Here is a 20,736-nt window from a genome sequence, read left to right on the forward strand (position 1 = left end):
AAACACAGCAACTGATCAGAAACTTGATTTTATGGCCTAAATTGCACTAGACAACTAGTAGCTGATTAGTTGATGTAGTTTACCTTCAGGATGTGCTAAACAGAGTAGCATGAGGGCAGTTATAAAATTAATTAATTATTTAATTAATTCATATTCACTGTACTCAGAGCAGCAGTAACTGTAAATGTGGCTTTTTGGTGTTGGAAGTACAATATGAAACAAACAATAATAAACTATTGCACCCAGACTAAACAGTGATAGAGTATTTGAGATATATATATATATATATATATATATATATATATATATATACAGTATCTGTGTAATATTAGATGCTGGAAATGCAGGTATTCCAGTGGGTATTGCTTGTCCTACCTGATATCTTCTCCATCTGCTCCAGCATTACTTCCAGATCCTTGTTAAGATCTTGCAACATCTTTGACACTTCATTATAGTTGTGACTATCAGAATCTGCTTCAGCCATCTAGTGGAGATTTGTATTTAAATATATTGACTGTCAACTAGTTTCCATTCTAACAGCAATATCAATTTGTTTTGGAGAGAATGCATATAGGCAGATGTAAAAATTTTACAAAATTGGGGGCTATAACATACCACCCCATAGAATGGTTTTTAAAGGAGTTGCAATAATTTTTGAGCATTATTATTATTATTATTATTATTATTACTACCAGTTATTTATATAGCGCACACATATTCCACAGCACTTTACAGAGAATATTTGTCCATTCACATCAGTCCCTGATCCAGTGGAGCTTACAATCTATATTCCCTATCACATGTACACACAGACACATTCAATCTAGGGTTAATTTTGTTGGGAGCCAATTAACCTGCCAGTATATTTTTGGGATTGTGGGAGGAAACCAGAGTACCCGGAGGAAACCCATGCAAGTACGGGGAGAATATACAAACTCCACACAGTTAGGGCCATGGTGGGAAACGAACCCATGACCTCAGTGCTGTGAGGCAGTAGTGCTAACCATTACACCATCCGTACTGCCCTTCCTGTGACCTTGATAGATCCTATGATAGCATGAGCTAAAGAACTCTTCCACTGTCGAATAAGACTAATTAAACCCTGTTTATTGAGTTTAATGGTTCTCTAGTCACAGAGAGGTACGTCAGTGCGGGATGCGGTCAATTTACCTACAATCAAAATTTCGGCAGTCAAAATCCCGACAACCATTGACCGACGGTCAAAATCCCGACAAGGTCAAAATCCCGGCATGGTCAAAATGCCGACATTTAAAATACCGACAAGGTTGAAATACTGACATTTAAAATGTTGACAGGTCAAACAGTTGACATGAGTTTTTTGTGATTTTTTTTCATTGAAACCGACATGTTCATACTTTACCATCCCAGTGGACCTGGAGGGGGGAATATAATAGTGTGCCCGAAGCATGGTGAGCTATGCGAGGGGATGCGGTACACTTATACGGGGTTCATGCCAACCTATGTCGACATACACACCAAAAAACCAATGAAAAACTTGCGTTGACTTTTTGACCTGACGACATTTTAAATGTCGGTATTTTGACCTTGTCTGTATTTCAAATGCTGGGATTTTGATCTTGTCTGGATTTTGACCATCGGTCAATTGTTGTCGGGATTTTGACCGTCGGGATTTTGATTGTAGGTATTTCATACTAAACCTGTCAGTGCTAATTATCCTTATGGAAGTAACTGAGTGCTTTTGAGAGGTCTACTATGGTATGCCGGCACTCGGGATCCCGGCGCCCAGCATACCATGCACAGAAACCATGCACAGAAACAATATAACCCACCCAAATCTAACTCACTCGGCACATGTTACATCTGCCCCACCTGCAGTGCAACATGATTTTGTCCAATTGCTATCTTTTTTGGTTTGTTAACAGACCTGAATAACTCCCAGACTTCAAACCCAGTTCCAATGGGGCAGATTTAAAATGTGCAGAAGAATTTAGATTTGGAGGGTGGGGGGTTGTTTCACACTCAAATATAGATTGCAGGTGAAAAATAGAGCTCTCCAGCATGTGTGGGCTACATGTAAAAGCAACCTGTATATAACCCGCATCTAAAATATATAAATGTATTTTCTTCCCTTGCAGGACTAGAGCAAGAATAATAAGAATTTACTTACCGATAATTCTATTTCTCATAGTCCGTAGTGGATGCTGGGGACTCCGTAAGGACCATGGGGAATAGCGGCTCCGCAGGAGACTGGGCACATCTAAAGAAAGCTTTAGGACTATCTGGTGTGCACTGGCTCCTCCCCCTATGACCCTCCTCCAAGCCTCAGTTAGGATACTGTGCCCGGACGAGCGTACACAATAAGGAAGGATTTTGAATCCCGGGTAAGACTCATACCAGCCACACCAATCACACCGTATAACCTGTGATCTGAACCCAGTTAACAGCATGATAACAGAGGAGCCTCTGAAAGATGGCTCACAACAATAATAACCCGATTTTTGTAACAATAACTATGTACAAGTATTGCAGACAATCCGCACTTGGGATGGGCGCCCAGCATCCACTACGGACTATGAGAAATAGAATTATCGGTAAGTAAATTCTTATTTTCTCTAACGTCCTAAGTGGATGCTGGGGACTCCGTAAGGACCATGGGGATTATACCAAAGCTCCCAAACGGGCGGGAGAGTGCGGATGACTCTGCAGCACCAAATGAGAGAACTCCAGGTCCTCCTCAGCCAGGATATCAATTTTGTAGAATTTTACAAACGTATTTGCTCCTGACCAAGTAGCTGCTCGGCAAAGTTGTAAAGCCGAGACCCCTCGGGCAGCCGCCCAAGATGAGCCCACCTTCCTTGTGGAGTGGGCATTTACAGATTTTTAGAAAAAGAAAAGAGAAGCGCTCATATGTTCATAATGGATACTTAATTGATCTGTACAGAGCCGGTATATTAATAAAGTAGAAATTTATTAAGTAGCAATTACACCAATTGTAATGTGACTGGTTAACGTAATAAAATAAAGTAAAGTAAAATAACGTGCTGGCCAGCAGTTTTCAATTAACACATATAATTCTAAAAGGTCCCTGTTTGGGGACCTGAAATGATAGTGTCAGCGTATAATGAACTATGATAATAAATATTCCTTAAATGACAATGTTCCACTAGATGAAATTGTCCTGGGAAGACATCAGCGTATTGTTACTTTGTAACAGTCAGAGAGTAACTGTAGTACGCTGGAATGATAAAGGTGTAATAGCAGAAAGCAGCTTATAACAATTGAGTCCGATTACCTCCCTGTTAGAAAATGCGGTGTGGTCCTACCCCCGGTAACCGAGCGTCCCCGGTTAGGATGTTGCACGGGGGGTGCCTTTTTGTGTCACCGACTGTGGCTTCCTTCACGAGTGTAGGGGGAAATGGTGCATCGGACTTCCGAAGCTGGAGCCTGCTTCGGCAATAGTGCCGCTGTTGCTGGTAACTGGCCACGGGTTAGGTCGTTTTTGTGTTCCCGTGTCTGCTCCCGCTGTGCTGAACAATACACCTGTGGCTAGATGATGAACACTGCTGCAGCTTCAAGAAGATGGGCGGAGACTGACGCGTTTCGTCACGGAGTCACGTGACTTTTTCAAAGTGATTTACAGATTTTTGGCTGTGGCAGGCCTGCCACAGAATGTGCAAGCTGAATTGTACTACAAATCCAACGAGCAATAGTCTGCTTAGAAGCAGGAGCACCCAGCTTGTTGGGTGCACACAGGATAAACAGCGAGTCAGATTTCCTGACTACAGCCGTCCTGGAAACATATATTTTCAGGGCACTGACAACGTCTAGCAACTTGGAGGCCTCCAAGTCCCTAGTAGCCGCAGGCACCACCAATAGGTTGGTTCAGGTGAGACGCTGAAACCACCTTGGGGAGAAACTGAGGACGGGTCCTCAATTCCGCCCTGTCCGAATGGAAAATCAGATAAGGGCTTTTTCAGGATAAAGACGCCAATTCTGACACGCGCCTGGCCTAGGCCAGGGCCAACAGCATGACCACTTTCCATGTGAGATATTTTAACTCCACAGATTTAAGTGGTTCAAACCAATGTGACTTTTGGAACCCAAAACTACATTGAGATCCCAAGTGCCACTGGAGGCACAAAAGGAGGCTGTATATGCAGTACCCCTTTTACAAACGTCTGAACTTCAGGGACTGAAGCTAGTTCTTTTTGGAAGAAAATTGACAGGGCCGAAATTTGAACCTTAATGGACCCCAATTTCAGGCCCATAGACACTCCTGTTTGCAGGAAATGTAGGAATCGACCCAGTTGAATTTCCTCCGTCGGGCCTTACTGGCCTCGCACCACGCAACATATTTTCGCCAATTGCAGTGATAATGTTTTTGCGGTTACATCCTTCCTGGCTTTGATCAGGATAGGGATGACTTCATCCGGAATGCCTTTTTTCCTTCAGGATCCGGCGTTCAACCGCCATGCCGTCAAACGCAGCCGCGGTAAGTCTTGGAACAGACAGGGTCCTTGCTGGAGCAGGTCCCTTCTTAGAGGTAGAGGCCACGGATCCTCCGTGAGCATCTCTTGAAGTTCCGGTTACCAAGTCCTTCTTGGCCAATCCGGAACCACGAATATAGTGCTTACTCCTCTCCATCTTATCAATCTCAGTACCTTGGGTATGAGAGGCAGAGGAGGGAACACATACCCTGACTGGTACACCCACGGTGTTACCAGAGCGTCTACAGCTTATTGCCTGAGGGTCCCTGGACCTGGCGCAATACCTGTCGAGTTTTTAATCATGTGGAAGACTTCTGGGTGAAGTCCCCACTCTCCCGGGTGGAGGTCGTGCTGAGGAAGTCTGCTTCCCAGTTGTCCACTCCCGGAATGAATACTGCTGACAGTGCTATCACATGATTTTTCGCCCAGCGAAGAATCCTTGCACCTTCTGCCATTGCCCTCCTGCTTCTTGTGCCACCCTGTCTGTTTACGTGGGTGACTGCCGTGATGTTGTCCGACTGGATCAACACCGGCTGACCTTGAAGCAGAGGTCTTGCTAAGCTTAGAGCATTGTAAATGTCCCTTAGCTTCAGGATATTTATGTGAAGTGATGTCTCCAGGCTTGACCATAAGCCCTGGATATTCCTTCCCTGTGTGACTGCTCCCCAGCCTCGCAGGCTGGCATCCGTGGTCACCAGGACCCAGTCCTGAATGCCTAATCTGCGGCCCTCTAGAAGATGAGCACTCTGCAACCACCACAGGAGGGACACCCTTGTCCTTGGTGACAGGGTTATCCGCTGATGCATCTGAAGATGCGATCCGGACCATTTGTCCAGCAGGTCCCACTGGAAAGTTCTTGCGTGGAATCTGCCGAATGGGATTGCTTCGTAGGAAGCCACCATTTTACCCAGAACCCTTGTGCATTGATGCACTGAGACTTGGCTCGGTTTTAGGAGGTTCCTGACTAGCTCGGATAACTCCCTGGCTTTCTCCTCCGGGAGAAACACCTTTTTCTGGACTGTGTCCAGGATCATCCCTAGGAACAGAAGACACGTCGTCGGAAAAAGGTGCGATTTTGGAATATTGAGAATCCAATCGTGCTGCCGCAACACTACCTGAGATAGTGCTACACCGACCTCCAACTGTTCCCTGGATCTTACCCTTATCAGGGAATTGTCCAAGGAAGGGATAACTAAAATTCACTTCCTTCGAAGGAATATCATCATTTCGGCCATTACCTTGGTAAAGACCCGGGGTGCCGTGTACCATCCATACGGCAGCGTCTGAACCGATAGTGACAGTTCTGTACCATAAACCTGAGGTACCCATGGTGAGAAGGGTAAATTTTGACATGAAGGTAAGCATCCTTGATGTCCCGAGACATCATGTAGTCCCCTTCTTCCAGGTTCGCAATCACTGCTCTGAGTGACTCAATCTTGAATTTGAACCTCTGCACGTAAGTGTTCAAAGATTTTAGATTTAGAATCGGTCTCACCGAGCCGTCCGGCTTCGGTACCACAACAGTGTGGAATAATACCCCGTTCCCTGTTGCAGGAGGGGTATCTTGATTATCACCTGCTGGGAATACAGCTTGTGAATGGCTTCCAAAACTGTTGCCTGTCAGAAGGAGACATCGGTAAAGCCGACTTTAGGAAACGGCGAGGGGGAGACGTCTCGAATTCTAATTTGTACCCCTGAGATATCACCTGAAGGATCCAGGGGTCTACTTGCGAGTGAGCCCACTGCGCGCTGAAATTCATTGAGACGGGCCCCCCACCGTGCCTGATTCTGCTTGTAAAGCCCCAGCGTATACTGAGGGCTTGGCAGAGGCGGGAGAGGGTTTCTGTTCCTGGGAACTGGCTGATTTCTGCAGCCTTTTTCCTCTCCCTCTTTTGCCCGCTTGTCCACGAAAAGACTGCGCCTGATAATACGGCGTCTTCTCATGTTGAGAGGCGACCTGGGGTACAAACGTGGAATTCCCAGCTGTTGCCGTGGCCACCAGGTCTGAAAGACCGACCCCAAATAACTCCTCCCTTAATAAAGCAATACTTCTAAATGCCGTTTGGAATACGCATCACCTGACCACTGACGTGTCCATAACCCTCTACTGGTAGAAATGGACAACGCGCTTAGACTTGATGCCAGTCGGCAAATATTCCGCTGTGCATCACGCATATATAAAAATGCATCTTTTAAATGCTCTATAGGCAAAAATATACTGTCCCTATCTAGGGTATCAATATTTTCAGTTAGGGAATCCGACCACGCCAACCCAGCACTGCACATCCAGGCTGAGGCGATTGCTGGTCGCAGTATAACACCAGTATGTGTGTAAATACCTTTTAGGATACCCTCCTGCTTTCTATCAGCAGGATCCTTAAGGGCGGCCATCTCAGGCGAAGGTAGAGCCCTTACAAGCGTGTGAGCGCTTTATCCCCCCTAGGGGGTGTTTCCCAACGCACCCTAACCTCTGGCGGGAAAGGATATAATGCCAATAACATTTTAGAAATTATCCGTTGTTATCGGGGGAAACCCACGCATCACCACACACCTCATTTAATTTCTCAGATTCAGGAAAACTACAGGTAGTTTTTCCTCACCGAACATAATACCCCTTTTTTTGGTGGTACTCGTATCATCAGAAATGTGTAAAACATTTTTCATTGCCTCAATCATGTAACGTGTGGCCCTACTGGAAGTCACATTCGTCTCTTCACCGTCGACACTGGAGTCAGTATCCGTGTCGGCGTCTATATCTGCCATCTGAGGTAACGGGCGCTTTAGAGCCCCTGACGGCCTATGAGACGTCTGGACAGGCACAAGCTGAGTAGCCGGCTGTCTCATGTCAACCACTGTCTTTTATACAGAGCTGACACTGTCACGTAATTCCTTCCAACAGTTCATCCACTCAGGTGTCGACCCCCTAGGGGGTGACATCACTATTACAGGCAATCTGCTCCGTCTCCACATCATTTTTCTCCTCATACATGTCGACACAAAAGTACCGACATACAGCACACACACAGAGAATGCTCTGATAGAGGACAGGACCCCACTAGCCCTTTGGGGAGACAGAGGGAGAGTTTGCCAGCACACACCAGAGCGCTATATATATACAGGGATAACCTTATATGATAAGCTGAAGGCTGCATAAGCCTGAGGCCATATAAGCGATCAACTTTTTGTGATTGGTTGTTAAATGACTAAGCAGTTGCTAGGCAGATCAGTTTTCCCGGTTGGTTTTTCCTATTGGATTAGAGGGTTGTGCATCAAGATGAAGAGGAGGGTCTTAGGTTAGTATATAGGGGGTGGCCATTTTGCTAGACTTCCTCTTGCCATTCAGTTTATGCCCAGGAAGGATAAGTATACTATTGCTTATTCAACTTGCTATAACTTGGTTAAATTTCATTTGCCTTCACTAGGGCATTATATAATACTGTTGCCCCCTCTTTGTGCGGTCATTTGTTTTGCTTTTACCGACGTCTCCCTCCCTCTGCAATGCCTCGTCCCAGACGATCAGCTACCCCCCCCCGGCGCCTCGTGGATGCGGGGAGCGCCTTCCGCTCCCGCTCCCCGAGCATTGCGCCTCAGAGAGGCCTTTCCCCTGCTGCAGACAGGCGGCGGGGGCGGGCAGTTACAGCCCGCTCCCCTGCCGCACGGAGACGGGCGGCCAGCGGCCGCTCGTCACGTGGTGCCGGGACGCGCAGCTCGGCCGGGCCGCGCGCACCGGCGCTCGCAGCGGGACGGGCCTCTCCTCGCCCTCCTGCTCCGGGCGCCTTCAGTCCTCCTCCTCCGGTGGCCAGCGGCCGCTCGTCACATGGCGCAGGTGCGCGCGGCCCGGCTGGGCCGCGCGCCCCGGCGTCTCCCGCGGGTCAGCCATCTCCTCACCCTCCTCCTATCAGTGCCTCCGGCCCTCCTCCTCCATCCCCGCGGACGGCTCTCGGCGGCGTCCTGGGGGCACAAGCCGTGCCGGACGGCCGCGGCAGAGCCGCAGGGGGCGAGGGGGGGGTCAATGTTCAGCGAGGGAATATGAGCCCAGGACAGCGGGTAGCGGCTCCCGCTGTCCCCGGGACAACACAGGGCCCCATCCTACCCCCCTCCAGCGATGGGGCTAGCACACCCCAGGGCGTTTTAAATAATGTGGGGCCGTTTGGGCCTAGTGTGGCTGGGGCGGGGGACGTGGCAGCGGCTGCCGCCACACCCGCCCCGGCGACAGTCACATGGCAGGGTTTCCCCCCGGCCTCGGGGGCCTGCTCGAGCGCCCCCTGGTCGTCAGCCGCCCCGCCGCCATTAACGGCGCCCCCGCTTGCAGGGTTTCAAACTCCTCCCCACGCCTTTCCCGGTCCTTTTCAATTCGGGTCCACGCAGGCGTCCGTCTCGGCGGCTTATATTACGCCCGGCGGGGCGCTTGCGGTAGCAGCGCAGCAAGGCTTCGCGGGGAGCCAGTCCTTCCCCGGGGGTTTTGCTTGGCCTCCGGCTCCAGCATTCCCCTTAGCCGCCAGCATGCCTTCCATGGGCTTCATGACGGTGTCCGGCACACAATTTTCCCCGCACGGGTCCAGCGCGGGCGCCGGCGTGCAGTCCACGTGGTCGGTTGGTGGCCCCCGAGTCGCGGTGCCCTTTCCGGCCTTTGCGGGCCTGCAGTCAGGTCAGGCACCAGGCGGTGGGTATCAGGTGGCACAGAGTTGGCCCCCTCTCCCGGCGCCCCCTCAGTTCCTTCCGGCGTCATCCGGATGGGCGGGGGCAGGCGTCTGCCCGCCGCATACGGCGTGGCGGCCGTCTTACCCCGCGAGTTTTGGTGCAGTGAGCGGGTCGGCCTTTACGCAGTCGGTCGGGTACACCTCGGTGGGGGCCCCCTCCCTGCAGCTGCCGGGCGGCCATCCGCCGCGGAGCGGAGGGGCGGGCCCTCCGCCATTGCGGCCAATTGTTAATGATGTTTTCGTTCCCTCTGTGCCCGTTGTCCCCTCTTTTTCTCCCTCACAGGTCCCGTCTAATTCAGGGGCTACGCCCGGCAGGAGGCGAAGGTCGCGGACGACCGCGACTGCGAACGTGGAGGTACGGCCATCAGCGGAGGCGGATGCAGCGGACGACGCGGTTCCGGGTCCTTCGAACTCCGGTGAGCTAAACATTCCTTTACACGTTTCAACTTGTAGTTCCTCATCTTCTAGCAGTGTATCATCCGGCTCTCCGCGGCGCCCGCGTAAATTAGCTAGGCTCATCGCGCGGCGAATGGCTAAGGAGGCGCATAAGGTGGCCGCTCCTGCGCAGGTGGTCCCCTCTGACCCCCCCCGTTACGGGGAGATGGTACATTGCGCCAACACGGCAGTTACAAGGGGGGTTCGCAAGCGCATGCGGGAAAAAATCCGTAAGGGGAAGTATGTAGACATATTCACCCTTACGGAGGAAATGCGGCAAGGTTTTGACGCAGCCAAGAAGCCGGGTGGTATTGGGGAAAATGCGTTTCGCAATTTTCACCAGTGGCTGCGTGGTTTTTTGGTTTTCATGGCTTGCTACACGGAATCGCGTCCCTCGGAGTATGCCAACTTGGTGAAATATTTGTTTTTAGTACACGATATGTACTTAAAATCCAAGGGTTCCGCGTGGCGGGATTACGACGAGAAGTTTCGTCGCAATCAGGATGGCAACCCCATCCTGCCCGCGGGTTTTAAGGATGTTGAGGTGTGGTTGGAGGTCACGCAGCAGGTCAAACCCACCCCGGACGTCACGGCCAAGAAGCCCGGGGCGGCCGGGGCGGCGGCTTCCCGATTGACGGGAAAAGGCAAGTGCTTTGCCTACAACGACGGCAAATGCGTCAAAGGAACGAGTTGTCGTTTTCGCCACTCATGTAGGTTGTGCGGAGCAAGTCACCCGGCCAAGGAATGCACCGCCGCGACAGGCAGTAAGCCTGCCGCTTCCACCGAGGCCGGTGGAGTTGGCAAGTAAGGCCTTCTCCCCGATTATAGTTCCCGAGTTGCAGCGCTGGCTTACCTTGTACCCCGATGAGTCGGCGGCATCGTTTCTCTTGGAGGGCTTTCAGCGCGGTTTTCGTTTGCCAATTCCGGATTCGGTGTATGTGGTTGCACGCCAGAATTTGAGATCGGCTCGGGAATTCCCGCAGGAAGTCCGGCGGAAGGTTGACGGGGAGATTGGGCTGGGGCGCATGGCTGGGCCCTACGCCTTTTCCCCGCTGCCCTCCTTGTGCATTTCCCCAGTAGGGGTAGTGCCCAAGAAGGCCATAGGCAAGTTTCGTTTGTTACAGCACTTGTCGCACCCGCCGGGGTTGTCGGTCAACGACGCTATCCCGGAAGCCCAGTGCAGGGTTCGATATCAGTCGTTTGACGACGCGCTGCGCTTGGTGAGGGAGTGCGGTCCGGGGAGTCTGTTGGCAAAATTGGACGTGGAGTCGGCCTTTCGGCTACTCCCGCTACACCCAGATTCCCTGCGGTTTCTGGGTTTCAAAATAGGGGGCGAATTCTACGTCGATCGGTGTCTCCCCATGGGTTGCTCTGTCTCCTGCGCCTACTTTGAGTGCTTTAGCACATTTTTACACTGGTGCGTCCAGACCGCCTCCGGGCAACTGGGGGTGGCTCACTACCTGGATGACTTTCTCTTTGTTGGGCCCGGGGACAGTGCGGTCTGTGGGGACATTCTCTCGGTGGCCAGGTCGTTATTCTGCGCTTTAGGGGTGCCGGTTGCGCAAGATAAGTGCGAGGGTCCTTGCACTTGTCTTAGCTATTTAGGTATCGAAATTGACACGGTAGGGGGGTGCTGTCGCTTGCCCGAGGATAAGGTGCGGAAACTATTGGGTTTGATTACAGACTGTTTAGGAAAACGCAGGGTTCGGCTTAAGCAGGTGCAGTCCTTGCTTGGTTCTCTCAATTTTGCGTGTCGGATTATCCCCATGGGTAGGATTTTCTGTCGCAAACTCGAGCGGGCCACGGCGGGGACGGTACGGCAGAATCACTCCGTGTACCTTTCCCGCGAGATCAAGGATGATTTGCGGATTTGGGTCTCTTTCCTGGTGTCCTTCAACAGGGAGGTCTTGTGGCCCGCTCCTTGTTGTTCTAGTAAGCAGCAGCAATTGTTCACGGATGCTTCTGGCAGTCGAGGGTTTGGCGCGTTCTTCGCTGGCGCATGGTGCGCTGCGGCTTGGCCGGCATCTTGGGTGACGCGCGGGTTTACCAAGAACCTTTTGTTGCTGGAATTGTTCCCGATCTTAGTGGCGCTTGAGTTATGGGCCGGACGGTTCGCGAATAGGGACATCTTGTTTCTTTGCGACAACTTGGGGGTAGTGCATGCGATTAATAATCAGCGTTCTTCCTCACCGCAGGCACTGAGACTGCTAAGGCATTTAGTGTTGGTTTGTTTGCAGCGCAATATTAATTTTAGGGCCAGCCACGTTCCTGGAGTTGACAATGGAATTGCGGATGCATTGTCCCGGTTCCAATTTGACAGGTTCAGGACGTTGGTTCCGGGAGCGGAGGCAGAGGGGTTACAATGCCCACCTTCTGTCTGGCAGATGGTCGAATCGGTTTAACGGCTTTAGCCAGGTGTGCTCTGGCTCCCTCCACGCTACGAGCGTATGATGCTGCATGGCGGGATTGGTCAACCTTTCAGAGTAGGTACGGGGTAGCAGGTGAGTCCTCGGCCGACGCCCTGTTGACCTTTGTTTGGGAGCATTACCAAAACGGTAGGTCAAAAGCGGCCATGGCTACTGCCCTTGCGGGCATCGCCTTTCACTCGCGGCTCCACGGGACGACAGACCCCACGGGGTCGTTTGTCCTTTCCAGAGCGCTGAAAGGTTGGGCTAGGTTGCACCCGGCGCCTGCGGATTCACGTAGGCCTGTAACGTTGCAGCTGCTAGCAGAATTGCTGCGCGTGCTACCTCAGATTGCGTCCTCGGAATTTGAGGTGGCATTGTTTAGTAGCGCGTATGCCCTGGCCTTTTTCGGGGCTTTTCGGGTGAGCGAGTTAGTGGCGAGCAGCAAGGCGTCCCGGGAATCGGGTCTGCTCTACGAGAATGTGCGCTTGCAGGAGGGCCTGTTGCTCTGTAGGATTGTGCGATCCAAGACAGATCAAACAGGTAGGGGTCGCTGGTTGTCCTTGGAGGCTCAGGAAGGAATGGGCGTTTGCCCGCTGCGGTTGACGCAAGAGTATGTGCGTTTAAGACCTCCGGGGGGCAACCAGTTGCTGGTGCACGCGCAGTCGGACCCTCTGACAAAGTTTCAGTTTTCATCTGTGTTCAAGAAATGTTTGACGACGCTGGGCTTGCAGGAGGCGGACTTCGGTACTCATTCCTTTCGGATTGGGGCGGCTACCCATGCGGCGGCCGCTGGTTCATCACCAGCGGCTATTCGGGAGTTGGGTCGCTGGAGGTCGGCCTCCTATAAGTCCTACGTCCGTATAGATAAGTTATAAGTGCGCCTGTTGCGCTAACCCAAAAACGTGTTTACTCGTCGGTTTTTGAACGCTTACCGTTCAGGAATCGAGGGTGTGAAGTGAATTTTTAAAATTTTTCCTCCGAGGGGGCCTAATTTCAATTGGCTGTTCTATCAAGGTCCACGGGAGGTTTTTTGAGTTATCTCCTTCACTTGGGTTTAATTTGGTTACGTTGTGTTTAAGTTACAGATTATGTGCATAATCTGACGTTAGGATATTTTCTTTTACAGCTGTCATCAATTTTGGAGACCACATATGGATGGTTGGTCATTCCTATGTTTTTTGGGCGGAGAAACATCCCATGGCATCTAGGGCGACTGAGATTTTTGGGTCCAGGCAATTTAGATGGTTAGGTGTTAGGGGCATGTTATGGGGTGATCTGTTGCGCGTCCTTTTTTCTCGGGAGCGCCGCTGGGGTCGCCCCAGTTGTATTATCATTCATTTGGGTGGTAATGATCTGGGCCGAGTTAAAGGCATAGACTTGATTTTGTCTATAAAGGCGGATGTAGTGGCGATCCGTTGTCACTGGCCTGGGGTATGCATTGTCTGGTCGGAAATGGTGCCCCGTTTTCATTGGCGTGGTGCGGTGCGTTTCTCGGCGCTGGAGAAAGCACGCAAAAAGGTGAATTCTACGGTGTCTCTTTTTGTCAAGGCAATAGGCGGAGTGGCAATCAAGCATCCTCTGCTGGTGCTGCGGAACAGGCAGTTCTACAGAGACGATGGGGTTCACCTTTCTCCGGAAGGAGTGCAGTTTTTTCTGGAGGACATTTTTGGTCTTTTTCGGTAGAGCTAGTTAGTTTCTGGTTTGGTTAGGGTTCTGTTTGCGGATGGCGGTGGCGGTTTGGTAAACCTTGGTGGCGGGAAATCGCTGCCAACCAGCTGTCACACAGGCATAAGTGGTCATTGTGGGGCTCCCTCTTTAGAAGGACGGCAGGTGTGTCCTTTTCTTGCGGTTGGACATTTAGACGTTCCCCTGCGGGAACCGAACGTTTGCCAGAGAGAGAGGGGTAAGGCCAGCACAATGCGGTTTATGCGGGAAGGAGGTGGGGTAGGTGTACGCCCCTCCTTGGTTGGGTGGTTTTTCATCTAGGTGACGGGTGCTGGTGTTTGGCAGCGGTTTTCTGTTTGCCATCCTCCAAACTAAAGTTAAATATATATTCAATTCAATTCTAATTCGGCCTCAATTATTAGTTTAAAGAGTTGGTCAGCGATTATAAACATCGTCTGACCTTTAACTCCAGCTACTGTGTCCGTGTCTTTATTTCAGTGTGTGGTGTGGTTTTATTTAGTGATAAGCTAGCTTAAAGAAAAGGTTTATGTAATCACAATAAAGTTATGAGCGGCTTAAAGTGTTTTTCCCCTTATAGCTGCTGTATAGTTAATACTGCGCCTAATTAGTGCCCCCCTCTCTTTTTTTAACCCTTTCTGTAGTGTAGTGACTGCAGGGGAGAGACAGGGAGCTTCCCTCCAACGGAGCTGTGAGGGAAAATGGCGCCAGTGTGCTGAGGAGATAGGCTCCGCCCCTTTTTCGTGGACTTTTCTCCTGCTTTTTTATGGATTCTGGCAGGGGTTAAATGCATCCATATAGCCCAGGAGCTATATGTGATGCATTTTTTTTGCCATCCAAGGTGTTTTTATTGTGTCTCAGGGCGCCCCCCCCCAGCGCCCTGCACCCTCAGTGACCGAAGTGTGAAGTGTGCTGAGAGCAATGGCGCACAGCTGCAGTGCTGTGCGCTACCTTGTTGAAGACAGGACGTCTTCTGCCGCCGATTTTCCGGACCTCTTCTGCCTTCTGGCTCTGTAAGGGGGCCGGCGGCGCGGCTCTGGGACCCATCCAAGCTGGGCCTGTGATCGTCCCTCTGGAGCTAATGTCCAGTAGCCTAAGAAGCCCAATCCACTCTGCACGCAGGTGAGTTCGCTTCTTCTCCCCTTAGTCCCTCGATGCAGTGAGCCTGTTGCCAGCAGGTCTCACTGAAAATAAAAAACCTAATCTAAAACTTTCACTAAGAAGCTCAGGAGAGCCCCTAGTGTGCACCCTTCTCGTTCGGGCACAGAGATCTAACTGAGGCTTGGAGGAGGGTCATAGGGGGAGGAGCCAGTGCACACCAGATAGTCCTAAAGCTTTCTTTAGATGTGCCCAGTCTCCTGCGGAGCCGCTATTCCCCATGGTCCTTACGGAGTCCCCAGCATCCACTTAGGACGTTAGAGAAAAGAGGGCTAATCCATGCATTATGTACAATATGGAAAGAGGTCAACAAAAGAACAAACAAAAAAGTGGTAGGTCATGAAAAGGCCAGCTCCTATTGTGTGTGCCAGGTTGAAGCTGAAATGCCAGCAGGCAGGATACAGTAGGGCCGACCGACACGCTACAGATGAGCAGATCACCGTCAAAATAACACATGGGTGCAAATGCACTATGCAGTCATTACTATAAATGTAAATCTATTACGATTAAATGTCATAAGAGGTTTGTTTGCATATGTTTGGCCAAAGATACGGGCCTGCCCAATGCATTCAGGTCACCTCTGTCGGGCAAGTCCCTAACACTCATATCCAGTGCGCAGAGCACCCCCAAACCAGCCCAGCCAAAAACCATCCAAGGGCATCACAGGCAGTGGCAGAACTAGCGAGCGGTGGGCCCAGGTGCGACAAAATGCTTTGGCGCCCCCCCAATCCTATCCAAGTCCACCCCCTCACCCATGGAGAGGATCTGGTGAGGGGGACCTGCTCGGGGCCAGGGAAATGGATACCTAGCAACAGTGCCGTTACTAGACATTTTAGCGATGTGTGCAAGAAACAGCATTGGAACCCCCCCCTCGCGCTATGTAGAACAGGAGCAGTGCGCGCCGTAGGCGCACGCAAAAAATATAGGGGCGTGGCCACAAAATAATACCAATTCACATAACGGTGCACAGTAGTCTCCATTATTCACATTGCGCAGCACAGTAGCACCACTACACCAGGTAGAGCCCCTTTTACACATTACGGCGGACAGATTCCCCTTTTTACACATTACGGCAGACAGCGTCCCCTTTTTACACATTACGGCAGACAGCGTCCCCTTTTTACACATTACGGCCAACAGCATCCCCTTTTTACACATTACGGCAGACAGCGTCCCCTTTTTACACATTACGGCAGACAGCGTCCCCTTTTTTACACATAACGGCAGACAGCGTCCCCTTTTTTACACATTACAGCAGACAGTCCCTCTATTTTTACACATTACGACAGACAGCGTTCCCTTTTTACACATTATGGCAGACAGCATCCCCTTTTTACACATTACGGCAGACAGCGTCCCCTTTTTTACACATAATGGCAGACAGCGTCCCCTCTTTACACAATAAGGAAGACAGCGTCCCCTTTTTACACATTACGTCAGACAGCGTCCCCCTTTTTACACAGTACAGCAGACAGCGGCCCTTTTTACACATTGTGGCAGACAGACAGAATATATAGACAGACAGAGAGACAGAAAGAAAAGATTATACTTACTGTCTCCGCTGGCAGTCAGGCTCTTCGGTGCAGCTTGATGGCGGATGATGATCCCGGGCAGGGGAGAAGGAGGAGGAGGGAGGTGGAGGAGGGATGCGCTTCCCACCATTCACAGCGGCGGAAGGCAGCTTATGGTGAAGGAGAGGGACAGCAGCAGCACCTTCACCAATTACACTGCGCTGCAGCGGCTCCCTCCTCCACCTCCCTCCTCCTCCTTCCCCCCTGTGGCGCAACGCTCCTCTCCTCGGCGGGCAGCGGACAGCGCCGTGTAATGAGTCAGTTTGACTCATTACATGCTGGACTGGATTTGGGCCCCTGGACCGTGGCGGGCCCCAGTGCTTGCACTGGCGGTAGTTCCGCCACAGATCACAGCTATGCAAATGTAGTTATGCAGTGTAGAGAGTGTTATAAGAATAAAGAGTATGTGAAAAAAGTTATCTGGACTCTGGGTCGACATGAACAAGGTCAACGTGCAAAAAGGTCGACATGAGTTTTTCAAATTTTTTTAAAAAACTTTTTCATACGATCCACGTGGACTACAATTGCGAACGGTAACCTGTGCCGATCGCAGCGGAAGCGGACTACGATTGGGAACGGTAACCTGTGCCAAGCACAGCGGTAGCGGAGCTTGACACCTTGCCTGAAGCATGGCGAGGGAAGCGAGCCATGCAAGGGGACTCGGTGCACTAATTGGGGTTCCCGGTCACGTTATGAAGAAAACAACACCAAAAAATATGGAAAACTAATGCCGACCTATTTCTAGTGTCGACCTATTCACTGTCGACCAATAGGTGTCGACCCTGAGTCCCATACCCCTGAAAAAATACATAGACACTCCCCACCATCAAAATGAACTTGGGGGCTACCAGATATGTGTCTAAAAATAAGATTTTAAACCTACCGGTTAATCTTTTTCTCGTAGTCCGTAGAGGATGCTGGGGACTCCGCAAGGACCATGGGGATAGACGGGCTCCGCAGGAGACATGGGCACTTTAAGAAAGACTTTAGGTCTGGGTGTGCACTGGCTCCTCTCTCTATGCCCCTTCTCCAGACCTCAGTTAGAGAAACTGTGCCCAGAGGAGACGGACAGTACGAGGAAAGGATTTTAGTTAATCCAAGGGCAAGATTCATACCAGCCACACCAATCACACCGTATAACTTGTGTATTTATTAAACAGTTAACAGTATGAAAAAACAACATAGCATCAGTCCAAAACCGATGAAACTATAACATAACCCTTATGTAAGCAAAACTATATGCAAGTCTCGCAGAAGTAGTCCGCACTAGGGACGGGCGCCCAGAATCCTCTACGGACTACGAGAAAAAGATTTACCGGTAGGTTTAAAATCTTATTTTCTCTTACGTCCTAGAGCAGGCTTTCCCAACCACGGTCCTCAAGGCACACTAACAGTGCATGTTTTAGTGATATCCAGGCTTCAGCACAGGTGTCTTAATTAGTAGCTCAGTTATTTTGATTTAACCATCTGTGCTGCAGCCTGGATATCACTAAAACCTGCACTGTTGGTGTGCCTTGAGGACCGTGGTTGGGAAAGCCTGTCCTAGAGGATGCTGGGGACTCCATAAGGACCATGGGGATTATACCAAAGCTTCAAACCGGGCGGGAGAGTGCGGATGACTCTGCAGCACCGATTGAGCAAACAGGAGGTTTTTCTCAGCCAGGGTATCAAACTTATAGAACTTTGCAAAGGTGTTTGAACCCGACCAAGTATCAGCTCGACATAGTTGTAGTGCCGAGACCCCTCGGGCAGCCGCCCAAGACGAGCCCACCTTCCTAGTGGAATGGGCCTTGACTGATTTTGGTAACGGCAATCCAGCCGTAGAATGCGCCTGCTGAATTGTGTTACAGATCCAGCGAGCAATAGTCTGCTTTGAAGCAGGGGCGCCAACCTTGTTGGCTGCATATAGGACAAACAGTGCTTCTGTTTTTCTGACTCTAGCCGTTCTGGCCACGTAAATTTTCAAAGCCCTGACTACATCAAGGGACTCGGAATCCTCCAAGTCTCGCGTAGCCACAGGCACCACAATAGGTTAGTTCATATGAAAAGATGACACCACCTTAGGCAAGAATTGAGGACGGGTTCGCAATTCCGCTCTATCTATATGGAAAACCAGATAGGGGCTTTTATGAGACAAAGCCACCAATTCCGACACTCGCCTAGCCGAAGCCAAGGCTAATAACATGACCACCTTCCAAGTGAGATATTTTAACTCCACCGTTTGAAGTGGTTCAAACCAGTGCGACTTAAGGAAACTCAACACCACGTTAAGGTCCCAAGGCGCCACCGGAGGTATAAAAGGAGGCTGAATATGCAGTACTCCCTTCATAAAAGTCTGTACTTCTGGGAGAGAAGCCAATTCTTTTTGAAAGAAAATGGATAAGGCCGAAATCTGAACCTTAATGGAGCCTAATTTTAGGCCCAAATTCACTCCAGTCTGTAGGAAGTGAAGGAAACGGCCCAGATGGAATTCTTCCGTAGGAGCATTCCTGGCCTCACACCAAGAAACATATTTTCGCCATATACGGTGATAATGTTTTGCTGTCACGTCCTTCCTAGCCTTTATCAGCGTAGGAATGACCTCATCCGGAATGCCTTTTTCCGCTAGGATCCTGCGTTCAACCGCCATGCCGTCAAACGTAGCCGCGGTAAGTCTTGGAACAGACAGGGCCCCTGTTGCAACAGGTCCTGTCGTAGAGGAAGAGGCCACGGATCTTCTGTGAGCATTTCCAGCAGATCCGGATACCAGGTCCTTCGTGGCCAATCTGGAACAATGAGAATTGTTCTCACTCCTCTTTTTCTTATTATTCTCAACACCTTGGGTATGAGAGGAAGAGGAGGAAACACATAGACAGACTGGAACACCCACGGTGTCACTAGGGCGTCCACAGCTACCACCTGAGGGTCTTTTGATCTGGCGCAATACCTCTCTAGCTTTTTGTTGAGGCGGGACGCCATCATGTCTATCTGGGGCAGTCCCCACTGACTTGCAATCTGTGCAAAGACTTCCTAATGAAGTCCCCACTCTCCTGGATGCAGGTCGTGTCTGCTGAGGAAGTCTGCTTCCCAGTTGTCAACTCCCGGAATGAACACTGCTGACAGTGCGCTTACATGATTTTCCGACCAGCGAAGAATTCTGGTGGCTTCCGCCATTGCCACTCTGCTCCTTGTGCCGCCTTGGCGGTTTACATGAGCCACTGCGGTGATGTTGTCTGACTGGATCAGAACTGGTTGGTCGCGAAGTAAGGTCTCCGCTTGACGTAGGGCGTTGTATATGGCCCTCAGTTCCAGGATGTTGATGTGAAGACAAGTCACTTGACTTGTCCAAAGTCCTTGGAAGTTTCTTCCCTGTGTGACTGCTCCCCACCCTCTGAGGCTAGCGTCCGTGGTCACCAGGATCCAGTCCTGAATGCCGAAGCTACGGACTTCTAAAAGGTGAGCACTCTGCAGCCACCACACGAGAGACACCCTGGCTCTGGGGGACAGGGTGATCCGCTGATGAATTTGTAGATGTGACCCAGACCACTTGTCCAATAGGTCCCATTGGAAAGTCTTTGCATGGAATCTGCCGAAGGGAATGGCTTCGTATGTTGCCACCATCTTTCCCAGGACTTGAGTGCAATGATGTACTGACACTTGTTTTCCTTTCAATAGGTTCTTGACTAGAGTCATGAGTTCCTGAGCTTTTTCTATCGGAAGAAAAACCCTTTTCTGGTCTGTGTCCAGAATCATGCCCAAAAAGGTCAGACGGGTCGTAGGAACCAGCTGCGACTTCGGGATGTTGAGAATCCAGCCGTGTTGCTGTAACACCCTCAGGGAAAGTGACACGCTGTTCAGTAACTTCTCTCGTGATCTCGCTTTTATGAGGAGATCGTCCAAGTACGGGATAATTGTGACACCCTGCTTGCGCAGGAGCACCATCATTTCCGCCATTACCTTGGTGAAAATCCTTGGGGCCGTGGAAAGCCCAAACGGCAACGTCTGAAATTGGTAATGACAATCCTGTACTGCAAATCTCAGGTACGCCTGGTGGGGCGGATAAATGGGAACATGAAGGTATGCATCCTTTATGTCCAGAGATACCATAAAATCCCCCCCATCTAGGTTGGGGATGACCGCTCTGAGCGATTCCATGTTGAACTTGAACCGTTTTAAATATAGGTTTAGGGATTCTAAATTCAAAATGGGTCTGACCGAACCGTCCGGTTTCGGGACTACAAACAGAGTTGAGTAGTAACCCTTCCCTCTTTGAAGCAGGGGAACCTCGACCACCACTTGTTGAAGACACAATTTGCGAATCGCATTTAACACT

The 20,736-nt window shown here is 50.6% G+C and overlaps 1 protein-coding gene across 1 annotated transcript in view; it reads right to left on the bottom strand.

Moving 5' to 3' along the window:
* The window catches only part of SYCE3 (synaptonemal complex central element protein 3), a 75,887-nt gene that overhangs the window by 46,225 nt on the left and 8,926 nt on the right, over positions 1 to 20,736 (bottom strand). Inside the window, exon 2 of the mRNA XM_063963725.1 lies at positions 376 to 484. Within this exon, the coding sequence (XP_063819795.1) occupies positions 376 to 484 (109 nt within the window). The remainder of the gene's footprint in view (positions 1 to 375; positions 485 to 20,736) is intronic.

Source organism: Pseudophryne corroboree, chromosome 3 (assembly GCF_028390025.1).
Source record: "Pseudophryne corroboree isolate aPseCor3 chromosome 3, aPseCor3.hap2, whole genome shotgun sequence".
NCBI classification, from domain to species: Eukaryota; Metazoa; Chordata; class Amphibia; order Anura; family Myobatrachidae; genus Pseudophryne; species Pseudophryne corroboree.